Below are 14129 nucleotides of genomic sequence, written 5' to 3'. Positions count from 1 at the left end.
CCACCAAAGGTAAGAGCCTCTAGGGCAGGCCTGGCCAACCAGTGGCACTCCAGCTGTTGTGAAACTACAATCCCAACATGCCCTGCAACAGGGAATACTAAACCTTTGGCAAAGCATGCGGATATGTAGTTTCACAACAACTGGAGAGCCACAGGTTGGGCATGCATGCTCTAGGGCTTGAGGACAGCATGGGTCGAGAGTTTTCATAGTACGACACTACTACTGCTGTGGAACAGGTGGCTTAGTCAGAACACCACACTAACATACCGTATAACTACAAGAAAGGTTTTTTAAGTGAATTCAATTAAGTTCAATTATATTTATTTGTATAAAAGATACTGGTCTCTATGGGAGGAGTTCAATGATTGCAGAAATTGCTGTTTGAGTTGAAGATGGTGGAGATGAAATTAGCCCCTATACATTATCATACGTAACACTACACAGCTAACGACATACGGTGAAAAGTCAGAATGAAATTATAGAATGAAATACACTACTAAAGGTCCCAGAAGTCAGTAATATGGCTACATTGTCATAAATGATAACACTGCACATCTGAGTGTCCTCCAATCCCTACCTTAGGTGTGGCGGATCTTTCCGATGGAGGGATCATTTCAGGAGTGAGTGTTTGCGGGGGATCAATGCCCTTTACTAGCTTCTGATTGATGAGGTGGAAAGCCAGAGCAAATTGCTCTTTGGACAGTTTCCCACAATCCTGCGTGTCACACAGCGACCTGTATAATAACCACCATTAAAACAGGTATAACCGGAACATTTGTAAACAATTCATGCAGAACATACACATATATACCTTTTATTATATACTTTAGGTCTTGTGCACACAAGCATCTAATGGTTTTCATCCAAACTGTCAACAGAGGGGACACAGGGACACCAAGATAAAATAGTATAGCCTTTACTTTCTCCTGTCTCTGCGCTGTGCACTGCTTTGGTAAGTCAGTCGTGTGCACTGCCAGGAGACGGCTAAAAGAAGTCACCAGTGTGCAGTCAGCCCCCATGTATTACCCTGCAAGATATGGCCATCTGAGACAATTCACAATAAAACCACTAGATATAAAGTGTTAATTTGTTTAAGGAGAAAATTTGGTTTTGCCTTTAAACAAATTACGGTTTTAAATCAATTGTCTATACAGCCGGAATCTCACCGCTGCCCACATCTCACAGACTTTCACATTTGGGCCTTGGACATTTATTTAATTATGGTCAGTAAATCGGATTCCTCTAAAATGGTTAAAACATGGTAGAAAACCAACCTGAATGATGACGCTCCATCACTCAGACAGGTAATGTAGGCCTAGAACAGGGGGGACCCGTTTGACTGTTAAGGGGAATTAATCAATTATCGGGATCTGCAACTACAGACAACACCCCCAAAAAAAAATGTTTCCGCAACATCACAGATTTTTCAGCGCACCCCTATGGGGTAAAACGTGCGATGTCAGTGATCTCCAGGTGCCACAGAACCTCAGAGTGCTGGCACCCTGTGCCCATCGCTGCTGAGTGAATTGCCCCCTTAGACTGGCACATGTGAGCAGCATTATTTACAGCAGAATCTTCCATCATTTTCAGGCTGGTTCCATCTCTCAGGCTGAGAACTGTAGATCTGCAGTCCATGCTACAAACACAGGACAGTCCACTGTAACCAACCGGCCACTTGTTTTCAAAGCTCTGTTTTTATGTAATATGTATTCCACAATTTCTAACCCACCCAACGGAAATAAGAGAATGGGGGGTATTCAATCCGTGCAGAGTTTTCCGACCGTCGGAAAACCGGCACTAATTCGACAGTTGACTATTGAATCGCGGGTGTTTTCGCCAGGTTTTTGCTCCGTCTTCACCATGCCTTTTAAAAAAAAAAAAATTGTCGAATCGGCATGGGCGAAAAACAGACCAAAAAACTGTCGAAAACACCCACGATTTCAACAAAACACGTGGATCGGCGGCGTATTCGTCGATCCATGTGGTTTTCACCTGGCCGGATTTTTCGACAAGTCGAAAAATCAGGCTGGGCTTTGAATAAGTCGAATAAGAATTTGACCTGCAAACTGGCGAAAAGTACGAATTGAACAGCCCCCTACAAAATAGACATTCCCTCCTACTGTCTGTTATTTTATATGAAGGTCGGCATTTTATTGTTGCCTTTAAAATAATCTATGATCAGTGAAAACCAATAATCACGATTTTACAAACAGAAAATCTGTGATCACTTCTACATAAATAGGACTTCCTGAAAAAATGCAGAAAAAATGTCTAGAAGCTACAGTCCAGCGCTAAATGCCAAAATCACTTCCAACTTGACCACACACGACAGAATCACAAACAGTCAAGTAACGCACGCTCATCATACAGGCAGAGGGCAGTCACTGCCCATGCATGGTACTGCAATTCCTAATTATACTCTCCTCTATTGCGGGCATCATCCCTTATTTCAGAACAGTTTGGAAAGTCTGCAGATATCACCAGCAATATTACAATGTAATGTATAGAAAAAACAATGAAACATGCTTTAGAGAAACATCTAGAACATAAAACCAGTAATAAGTAAGACTCACTTGTTATTTATCGGACATTTAAATCAGCACCTACTGGTATACATGAGAATTTAGCCCTTAGTCAGTGGCACTTACCAAATATGGGCAAGGAGTCCTGAAGGCAATCCAGTCTTAAGGAATATCTCTCGGACTTCCAGCCCAGACACCAGGTTATCTAGGTCTTTGTCAAGTTTCAGGAAAATCTCATCGTATTTCGTTGTCTCTACATGTGAGACAACCCACTACAGAAACACAGAGAGCGATGGGTTTTATAGGCCATTATCCAACGTAGGACTGCACAGAGTGTGGAACATATAAACTTGTTCTTCTCAGTTTAGTAGTTATTAGTTTAATAGAGGTTGAGTATCCCATATCCAAATATTCCGAAATACGGAATATTCCGAAATACGGACTTTTTTGACTGAGAGTGAGATAGTGAAACCTTTGTTTTCTGATGGCTCAATGTACACAAACTTTGTTTAATACACAAAGTTATTAAAAATATTGTATTAAATGACTTCAGACTGTGTGTATAATGTGTATATGAAACATAAATGAAATTGTATGAATGTACACACACTTTGTTTAATGCACAAAGTTATAAAAAATATTGGCTAAAATTACCTTCAGGCTGTGTGTATAAGGTGTATATGTAACATAAATGTATTCTGTGCTTAGATTTAGGTCCCATCACCATGATATCTCATTGTGGTATGCAATTATTCCAAAATACGGAAAAATCTCATATCCAAAATACCTCTGGTCCCAAGCATTTTGGATAAGGGATACTCAACCTGTAATGATAATGAAAGAGCTAACACGTATTTATTGGATATTAACTGCTTGAATGGGTCTATTATTTTATATTCTAGGTACGTATGAATGCATTATTCTTAATCATTCTCACACATATGTATTATCCTATTTCCTCTGTATCTGAACAGTCAATTATTCTAAAGGCCTGAACACTGGAATCTAAGAAAAGAAGGAACAAAACACAGCATACATCCACGTTCTTCTGCCAGCAGGAACTCTGTGCAAAGATACATTGGGGCTAATTCTGACCTGATCGTAGATGTGCTAAATTTAGCACATCTACGATCAGTCACACTGACATGCGGGGGCACGCCCAGCACAGGGCTAGTCCGCCCCGCATGTCAGTCCCTGCCCCGTCACACAAGTACAATAACATCGAACAGCGGCAATGCTTTTGTACTTCAGGCGTAGCTCCCAGCCAGCGCAGCTCCTGGCCACTGGCAGGGAGTTACTCGTCGCTGCCCGGGTCGCAGAGGCTGCGTGTGATGTCACGCAGCCGCCGCGGCCCGTCTCCCCAATGGTTCGGGCACGCCTGCATTGCCTGGACTACGCCGCCCCCTCCCGCCCAGCAACCACCTCTACCTGTCAATCAGGCAGAGGCGATCACAGGGTTACGACAGCCGTCGGCTGTATGGCATTGCGCCGGCGCATGCGCAGTTCAGACAGGATCACTGCTGTGCAAAAATGCACAGCACCGATCAGGTCTGAATCAGCCCGTAGTACCGATTAATAATTAATACAGAATACCTTTATTAATAACAGACATGAGATCATCACCATCAGCCGGTATTTTATTTACGTAAAAATATTTCATTTAATTAGCCTATCATTGATTATTCATGAATGACACATTATAAAAACTTAATGACAAATCACTGTAATCTGTGTTTCATTATAGTCCTAATACTAACAACAAAATGTGCTTTATTTCATGATATCTGGTTATTTGGAGATATTTCTTGTACACTACCTATATCAGTGGTACCAAAACTTTTTTGAATCCCGGCACCCTAGAGTATCAGAATTTTTTCACAGCACCCCGAGGCCAAAAGTTTCTTATCGAGAAATTCAGAAAAAAATGTTAAGTAAATTCTGTTTATAGGTCACCCTTAGGGTCAGTTATGTGGAGAGGGACAGGATTCACTTCTGTTTGTACACATTTTATTATATGAAGCCACGAGTGCTGGTTTTGTCTATTACATTGACCGTAAATAATTTGAATTTGTTCTGGATCATCAACCTGCACCCCCGGGTGCCTAGGCGCACAGTTTGAGATCCACTGACCTATACTATTTCTCACATTAACCTACATACATTGCCAAAGATTAGATAGCTATATAGCCACCAAAGGCTGTAATGTGAAGGCAGGTACTCCGGTACGTGCAATCATGTTAAACAAGCTATAGCCATAAAGTAAAATAAATGCTAACCCATATATTATATATGTTATATTATCCAAATATGTTACAAACTACAGATATGCCCACATACTCCATTGCTGAAATCATGGAAATAGCCTGGTTTGGCTTTCAGGCTTGAGGGGGGGGGGGGTATTTAATTAGCCCTAGTAATTTACCACGGGCTAACTGAAGCCGCGCAGCTATTTATCGGTCCCGAAGACCCACATTAAATAGCCTGTTTTCAGGCGTCGCAACCATGTTAACCGATACGTCCAGGAACTTAAACCGGGTTTCTATGGGTCAACGACCATTAACACGGTAATTTACTGGATGACAAAAAGGGGCTCTAATTAAAAAAGTCCGTGGCTATCACCCTTTTATACCCTTGGTAAATTTACGCATTTAACTAAACACCATGCGAGTTGCCCCTCTTAAAATAGTTACACCAGTAACAGCATGCATGACATTTCACAGTATATGAGAGATATCAACTATACTTTCTGATGAACAGGCTATATAGTTAAACTGTGGCCACATCCGTCAGCCTGAGCTTTCTTACCTGTGTGGCGGGTGCCTTAGTGGGTAAGATGCCAACAGGTGGCAAGGAATGCCGTGACTCTTTACCAGGTGGCACTGGAGGAGGTGGGATAATTGGCAAGGATGTTGTAGAATTGGATGTTTTTCTCTTGGATGGTGGCACCAACGCAGGAGGCAAAAGCATAGGAACAGGTTCTTTTTCTAGAGCAGAATATACCAGGAACATAGCCTAGAGAAACAGAATAGACCTGAAGTTCAGAATATATAATATAACAGAACATCTGTACATTAGGAGCAAGGTTTCTGCCTGAAAGGTCAGTACTACCACGTAGCAGTTGGAACACTTTCCAATTACTCCCACTGGATGGGAACAACTACAGCTTCCAGCAAGAACCAACTAATCCACCTGAACATGCAGACAATTCAAGTTAATTGCTTAAATGGGCAAACTGTGGTTTGCAAGCATACTGTAGGTGCACATAACAGTGGTAAGGAGGCACACACATGGCATCTTTACAGATGTGATAACAGCTTATTACAGCGAGGGGTCAGAGCATGTGCACTTTAGTGAATTCTGTTTACCGCTTGGATGTTATTTTGAAGCTAAGGGAAGCTGGAAGGCTGCCTAGAGACCATTGTTCTCTATGGAGAGAGGCCAGTGCAGTCACATGGTCACCTTAGGAACTTGGATAACAGAGCCAGGACGAGCATTTTATACTTCCCTGTTCAGTCATCTGTACTGATAAGTAGACCAAGGTCACCGCATTGGCAACACTAACCGCCGCCATCTCCTTTCCATTTACTGTCCAACACGGAATTGAGATCATATTGGAAAATACAAATGCGCGTGTCCACAGAGCTCCGGGGATCGGTAACACCACAATGAAAAGGATCATGCTTGCAATTAAAAGCCACAACAACAAAATAAGCAACCCATGAGAACTTATGGCCTGAGGAACCATGGTTACCCAACTTTCACCACCAGACACGGTCATCGCTTGGGGATATGTAGAGTTGTAAAGCTGAGTACACGCTAGACCAGGCATGTCAAACTTGTGGCCCTCCAGCTGTTGTGAAACTACAAGTCCCAGCATGCTTTGCCAGCATACCTTCCACTGATCAGCTAGTAAAGCATGCTGGATCGGACCGACATATCGGACACATTGTTTAGTGTGTACCAACTAAGTCACTCATGATGCGTGGGTCATCCTCTGTCGGCCCTACATGCAGGGTGGATAAGAGTGGTGTTGCTCCCCGCATCGGTAAATGTGTATGCACTTGCCGATGCTGGCTCCCCCGCAGGATCCTGTCGCTGCCAATATCAGACTGAATACACATCGTGTAGTGTGTACCCAGCTTCAGTGTATGTATCTCCAGCCTCTGATATAGATTAATAAGCATATTTTTATTAAAAGAAAAGATTGTACTCACAACTGCAAACTCATCTTGGTCCAATAGTCCATCATGATCAATGTCACTCAACTCCCAGACCTGCAGAAAATAAGTCACAGATTGTTACCCTTCATTTCCTTTCCCCGAGGCTGTAGGACACAGATGACGGGTTAGGTATACACTCTAGCAAACACGGCAACTTGTCCCCTGCTCCTTCATCTTTCACAATGAGTCCAGCTAGGACTCAGAGCAAAGAACAGCAACATTCTGTGAAAAGTCCATATAAGACTGAATTAGGGCGCTAACACCTGCTGGTCCCAGAACGTACATACTTCTGGTACTTAGGGGGTCATCCCGAGTTGATAGTTCGCTAGCTAGCTGTTTTTAGCAGCCGTGCGAACGCATAGTCGCCGCCCACAGGGGAGTGTATTTTAGCTGTGCAAGTGTGCGAATGCCTGTGCAGCCGAGCAATACAAAAACAGTTTGTGCAGTTTCTGAGTAGGTCTGAACTTACTCAGCCGCTGCGATCACTTCAGCCTGTCCGGTACCAGAAATTGACGTCAGACACCCGCCCTGCAACGCTTGGAAACGCCTGCGTTTTTCCAAACACTCCCAGAAAACGGTCAGTTGACACCCACAAACGCCTTCTTCCTGTCAATCTCCTTGTGATCGGGTGTGCGAATGGATTCTTCGTACAATCCATCGCTCAGCAACGATCCGCTTCGTGCAACGCGCCTGAGCATTGCGGTGCATACGCATGCACAGTAGTGATCTGATCGCTGCGAAAAAACGGCAGCGTGCGACCTGGTCGGAATGACCCCCTTAGTCCATTAACCATCAGGAAAGGCAGCACTAAGTGTGCTAGGCATTGCATAGAGGATTTAATACCATGGGTGGTGCCACCTGGGACTGATTGCAAGGAAACCCAGGCAGCAGAAAGGGGCCCTAATAGTCTAATAACTCCTTGTACTTCAAACTGTAAAATGAAGAAAACCAAACTATAACTAATGTATAAGGACAAAGACCCAGTGCCCATCTCCTATACAGAGCCATGGACAAAATAAGATTTTAAACCTACCGGTAAATCTTTTTCTCCTAGTCCGTAGAGGATGCTGGGGACTCAGTAAGGACCATGGGGTATAGACGGGCTCCGCAGGAGACATGGGCACTCTAAAGACTTTAGATGGGTGTGCACTGGCTCCTCCCTCTATGCCCCTCCTCCAGACCTCAGTTAAAGAACTGTGCCCAGAGGAGACGGACAGTACGAGGAAAGGATTTTTGTTAATCTAAGGGCAAGATACATACCAACCCACACCATCCACACCGTACAACTTGGAACATACGAACCAGTCAACAGTATGAAACATAACAGGATCAGCCAGAGACTGATCAAAACTGTAACATAAACCTTATGTAAACAATAACTATATACAAGTCTTGCAGAATTTAGTCCGCACTGGGACGGGCGCCCAGCATCCTCTACGGACTAGGAGAAAAAGATTTACCGGTAGGTTTAAAATCTTATTTTCTCTTACGTCCTAGAGGATGCTGGGGACTCCATAAGGACCATGGGGATTATACCAAAGCTCCAGACCGGGTGGGAGAGTGCGGATGACTCTGCAGCACCGATTGAGCAAACATGAGGTCCTCCTCAGCCAAGGTATCAAACTTGTAGAATTTAGCAAAAGTGTTTCAACCCGACCAAGTAGCCGCTCGGCAAAGTTGCAATGCCGAGACACCTCGGGCAGCCGCCAAAGAAGAGCCCACCTTCCTAGTGGAATGGGCCTTTACCGAATTTGGTACCGGCAATCCAGCCGTAGAATGAGCCTGCTGAATCGTGTTACAGATCCAGCGGGCAATAGTCTGCTTAGAAGCAGGGGCGCCAACCTTGTTGGCTGCATACAGGACAAACAGTGCCTCTGTTTTCCTAAACTGAGCCGTCCTGGCTACATAAACCTTCAAGGCCCTGACTACATCAAGAGACCTGGAATCCTCCAAGTCCCCCGTAGCCACAGGCACCACAATAGGCTGGTTCATATGAAACGATGAAACCACCTTAGGCAGAAATTGAGGACGAGTCCTCAACTCCGCTCTATCCACATGGAAAATCAGACAGGGGCTTTTGTGAGACAAAGCCGCCAATTCAGACACCCGCCTCGCAGATGCCAAGGCTAGCAACATGACCACTTTCCAAGTGAGAAATTTCAACTTAACTGTTTGAAGAGGTCCAAACCAGTGTGACTTAAGGAACTGTAACACCACGTTAAGGTCCCATGGTGCCACTGGGGGCACAAAAGGAGGCTGGATGTGCAGCACTCCCTTTACAAAAGTCTGGACTTCTGGGAGAGAAGCCAATTCCTTCTGAAAGAATATTGACAGGGCCGAAATCTGTACCTTAATAGAGCCTAACTTTAGGCCCATATCCACTACTGTCTGCAGAAAGTGGAGAAAACGGCCTAGGTGAAAATCTTCCATAGGAGCATTCTTGGCTTCACACCAAGATACATATTTCTTCCAGATACGGTGATAATGTTTCGCCGTCACCTCCTTCCTAGCTTTTATCAGAGTAGGGATGACCTCCCCCGGAATACCTTTCCTAGCTAGGATTTGGCGTTCAACCGCCATGCCGTCAAACGTAACCACGGCAAGTCTTGGAACACGCAGGGCCCCTGCTGCAACAGGTCCTCCCTGGAAGGAAGAGGCCACGGATCTTCTGTGAGCATTTCCTGAAGATCTGAATACCAGGCCCTCCGAGGCCAATCCGGAACAATGAGTATTGTCTGGACTCTTCTTCGTCTTATGATTCTCAGTATTTTTGAGATGAGTGGAAGAGGAGGGAAGACATAGACCGACGGAAACATCCATGGTGTCACCAGGGCGTCTACCGCTACCGCCTGAGGGTCCCTTGACCTGGAACAATACCTCAGAAGTTTCTTGTTGAGGCGTGACGCCATCATGTCTATTTGAGGAAGCCCCCAACGACTTGTTATCTCTGCAAAAACTTCTTGATGAAGACCCCACTCTCCTGGATGGAGGTCGTGTCTGCTGAGGAAGTCTGCTTCCCAGTTGTCCACTCCCGGAATGAAGACTGCCGACAGCGCGCTTACGTGATTATCCGCCCAGAGAAGAATCCTGGTGGCTTCCGCCATTGCCACTCTGCTCCTTGTCCCGCCTTGGCGGTTTACATGAGCCACTGCTGTGACGTTGTCTGATTGAATCAGAACAGGTAGGTCGCGAAGAAGAGTCTCCGCTTGTCGTCGGCCGTTGTATATGGCCCTTAATTCCAGCACGTTGATGTGTAGACAAGCCTCCTGGCTCGACCACAGTCCCTGAAAATTTCTTCCTTGTGTGACTGCTCCCCATCCTCAGAGGCTCGCGTCCGTGGTCACCAGAACCCAGTCTTGAATGCCGAACTTGCAACCCTCTAGAAGGTGAGCACTCTGCAGCCACCACAGGAGAGACACCCTGGCCCTGGGGGACAGGGTTATTTTCTGATGTATTTGTAGATGGGACCCCGACCATTTGTCCAGAAGGTCTCACTGAAATGTCCTCGCATGGAACCTGCCGAAGGGTATGGCCTCGTAGGCCGCCACCATTTTTCCCAGTACTCGAGTGCATTGATGAACTGACACTCTTTTTGGCTTTAACAGGTCTCTGACCATGCTCTGGAGTTCCTGGGCTTTTTCCGTTGGGAGAAAAACCCTCTTCTTTTCCGTGTCCAGAATCATGCCTAAAAATGTTAGCCGAGTCGTTGGAATCAACTGCGATTTTGGCAGATTTAGGATCCAGCCGTGTTGCTGCAGCACTCTCAGGGAGAGTGACACGCTTTTCAGCAACTGATCTCTCGATCTCGCTTTTATCAGGAGATCGTCCAAGTATGGGATAATTGTGACTCCTTGCCTGCGTAGGAGCACCATCATTTCCACCATTACTTTGGTGAAAATCCTCAGGGCCGTGGACAGCCCAAATGGCAACGTCTGAAACTGGTAATGACAGTCCTGTACAGCGAATCTCAGGTACGCCTGATGAGGAGGATAAATGGGGACATGAAGTTATGCATCCTTTATGTCTAGTGACACCATAAAATCCCCCCCTTCCAGGCTGGAGATCACTGCCTGGAGAGATTCCATCTTGAATTTGAACTTTTTTAGATACAGGTTTAGGGATTTTAGATTCAGAATGGGTCTGACCGAGCCATCCGGTTTCGGGACCACAAATAGAGTTGAATAGTACCCCTTCCCCTGTTGCACTAGGGGAACCTTGATAATCACTTGCTGTTGACACAGCTTTTGTATCGCAGCTAAAACTATTTCCCTCTCTGTGGGGAGAGGCTGGCAAAGCAGACTTGAAAAATTGGCGAGGAGGCACTTCTTCGAACTCCAGTTTGTAGCCTTGGGATACAATTTCTATCGCCCAAGGATCCAAATCTGACAGAACCCAGATCTGGCTGAAGAGTCGAAGTCCCACCGGGGAGGACTTCTGTTCCTGGGAACTAGCCGTAGCAGGCATTCTTTTACCTCTACCCTTACCTCTGGCGAGGAAGGAAGGGCCCCGGCCCCTTCTGGACTTATGCGACCGAAAGGACTGCATCTGATATTGAGGTGTTTTCTTTTGCTGTGGGGGAACATAAGGCAAAAAAGAAGATTTACCCGCGGTAGCTGTGGAAACCAGGTCCGCGAGGCCCGCCCCAAATAAAACCTCACCCTTGTAAGGCAAAGTTTCCATATGTCTCTTTGAATCGGCATCACCCGTCCATTGGCGGGTCCACAGGGCTCGCCTAGCAGAAATTGCCATGGCATTGGCTCTTGAACCCAACAGCCCAACGTCTCTCGCAGCGTCTCTTATATATAACACTGCGTCTTTTATATGACCCAAGGTCAATAAAATGCTATCCTTATCTAGGCTGTCAATGTCAGATGACAAGTTATCTGCCCATGCAGCTATTGCGCTACATACCCATGCCGACGCTACTGCCGGTCTGAGTAAGGCCCCCGTATGTGTATAACTTGATTTTAAGGTAGTCTCCTGTCTGCAATCAGCAGGATCCTTGAGGGCTGCCGTGTCTGGAGACGGTAGCGCCACCTTCTTGGATAAGCACGTCAAAGCCTTGTCCACCCTGGGCGAGGATTCCCACCGTAACCTGTCCTGTGCTGGGAAAGGATACGCCATAAGAATTCTCTTGGGAATCTGCAGCTTTTTGTCTGGAGTTTCCCAAGCTTTTTCAAATAAAGTGTTCTGCTCATGAGATGGGGGAAAGGTTACCTCAGGTTTCTTCTCCTTAAACATGCATACACTCGTGTCAGGCACCGAGGGGTCCTCTGTGATATGCAAAACATCTTTTATTGCAATAATCATATAATGAATACTTTTGGCCACCCTTGGGTGTAACCTCGCATCATCGTAGTCGACACTGGAGTCAGGATCCGTGTCGGTATCAGTGTCTGCTACCTGGGACAGGGGACGTTTCTGAGACCCTGAAGGGCCTTGTGACACAGTCAAAGCCATGGATTGACTCCCTGCTTTTTCTCTGGACTCTGCTTTGTCCAATCTTTTATGTAATAAAGACACATTTGCATTTAAAACATTCCACATATCCATCCAATCAGGTGTCGACTGTGCCGACGGAGACACCACAATCATCTGCTCTACCTCCTCCTTAGACGAGCCTTCCACTTCAGACATGCCGACACACACGTACCGGCACCCCCACACACACTGGGATATATATAGTCCCCCAATAAGGCCCTTTGGAGAGACAGAGAGAGAGTATGCCGGCACCCACCCAGTGCCACTGGACACTGGGACAAAAACCCAGTCTGTACAGCGCTTTTATATATCAATAATACACTCACTGCGCCAACTAAATGTGCCCCCCCCCCCCTCCTTTTTGCCCTCTGTACTTGTGTTCAGCAGGGGAAGGTCCGGGGAGCAGCTTCTCTGCAGCGTGCTGTGGAGAAAATGGCGCTGGTTAGTGCTGGAGGATCAAGCTCCGCCCCCTCAACGGGGGGCTTCGGTCCCGCTCAAATTCTTTATACTGGCGGGGGTTTATTTAATATAGTGCCTCCGCAGTATATATATATGTCAGCCAGTGTCCTTTGAGGTTTATTATTGCTGCCCAGGGCGCCCCCCCTTCGCCCTGCACCCATACAGTGCCGTCAGTGTGTGTGAATGTGGAAGCAATGGCGCGCAGCGTTACCGCTGTGCGGTACCTCAGTGAAGATCTGAAGTCTTCTGCCGCCTTTGAAGTCTTCTTTCTTCTTATACTCACCCGGCTTCTATCTTCCGGCTCTGTGAGGAGGACGGCGGCGCGGCTCCGGGACGAACAGCGAGGATGAGACCTGCGTTCCAACCCTCTGGAGCTAATGGTGTCCAGTAGCCTAAGAAGCAGAGCCTATCATTTAAGTAGGACTGCTTCTCTCCCCTCAGTCCCACGATGCAGGGAGCCTGTTGCCAGCAGGCTCCCTGAAAATAAAAAAACCTAACAAAAGTCTTTATCAGAGAAACTCAGTAGAGCTCCCCTGCAGTGCATCCAGTCTCCTCTGGGCACAGGATCTGAGGTCTGGAGGAGGGGCATAGAGGGAGGAGCCAGTGCACACCCATCTAAAAGTCTTTAGAGTACCCATGTCTCCTGCGGAGCCCGTCTATACCCCATGGTCCTTACAGAGTCCCCAGCATCCTCTAGGACGTAAGAGAAAAATGGAGGTAGATGCAACAGTAAAGAGGAGGATGAAAAATGCGTGTTTGTCTTTGAACAGTTCCCTGCCACTTAAGGCTGAACGTCACCCACTGTGTTCCAGAATGACTGTAGGAGACCATAAAGAATAGGAATTAGAGAAACTAGGATAACTCCCATTACACGTAGATCATAAGTATGGTCATGATACAGAACATACCCGGCCCAGAACTTCCACAGGTAGCTTGGAATTCAGTAGCACAGGTTTGACCTTGTCGCCAGACAGGAATCCGTTCACGGGGTTTAAACTGTCGAATATCGCATCGTATTTGGCCTTGTCTTCCGTCTGTAACATAAAAGAAGATGTTAATGTACAGTATGTACCTTGAGCTAGTTATCTACTGAGGGCCTGGCCCAATTTCCCTTTGTAATAAACATATATGTACTGGTCACACGGACATCTAGAATCTGAAACATGTCTATCTGAGCTACAGGCAGACCGTGCTAAACACTGGACACCATTTATCAGTTTCATGTCACATAATAGATTGACGGCGTCATTTTATAGGTGCGGGAAATGTGAACGAGCACCAACTGTAATTTCCTATTCTTCAAACCTCTTAAATGGTTTAAGGCAATTGTCATATTCAGTCATTATTTAACGGACTCCTGACAGTTACTATTACGTTTATCTGCAACGTTTTCAGTAACGTAACAGAAATACTGTAACCAGAGACTTTATCTCTGTGGGAAAGATGA

At 46.0% G+C, this 14129-nt stretch overlaps 1 protein-coding gene across 6 annotated transcripts in view; it reads right to left on the bottom strand.

The window, feature by feature from the left end:
• EPS15 (epidermal growth factor receptor pathway substrate 15) overlaps positions 1-14129 on the bottom strand; it is a 258145-nt gene that overhangs the window by 149032 nt on the left and 94984 nt on the right. For all 6 annotated transcript variants that reach the window (XM_063939551.1, XM_063939554.1, XM_063939552.1 and 3 more), the window contains 5 exons: positions 13591-13716; positions 6737-6796; positions 5328-5534; positions 2649-2794; positions 578-734 (listed from right to left, as the gene is read on the bottom strand). In XM_063939551.1, coding sequence (XP_063795621.1) covers positions 578-734; positions 2649-2794; positions 5328-5534; positions 6737-6796; positions 13591-13716 — 696 coding nt within the window. The remainder of the gene's footprint in view (positions 1-577; positions 735-2648; positions 2795-5327; positions 5535-6736; positions 6797-13590; positions 13717-14129) is intronic.

Source organism: Pseudophryne corroboree, chromosome 9, assembly GCF_028390025.1.
Source record: "Pseudophryne corroboree isolate aPseCor3 chromosome 9, aPseCor3.hap2, whole genome shotgun sequence".
NCBI lineage: Eukaryota > Metazoa > Chordata > Amphibia > Anura > Myobatrachidae > Pseudophryne > Pseudophryne corroboree.
The sequence above is the reverse complement of the archived record's forward strand: the minus strand, read 5'-3'. Positions and strand labels throughout refer to the sequence as shown.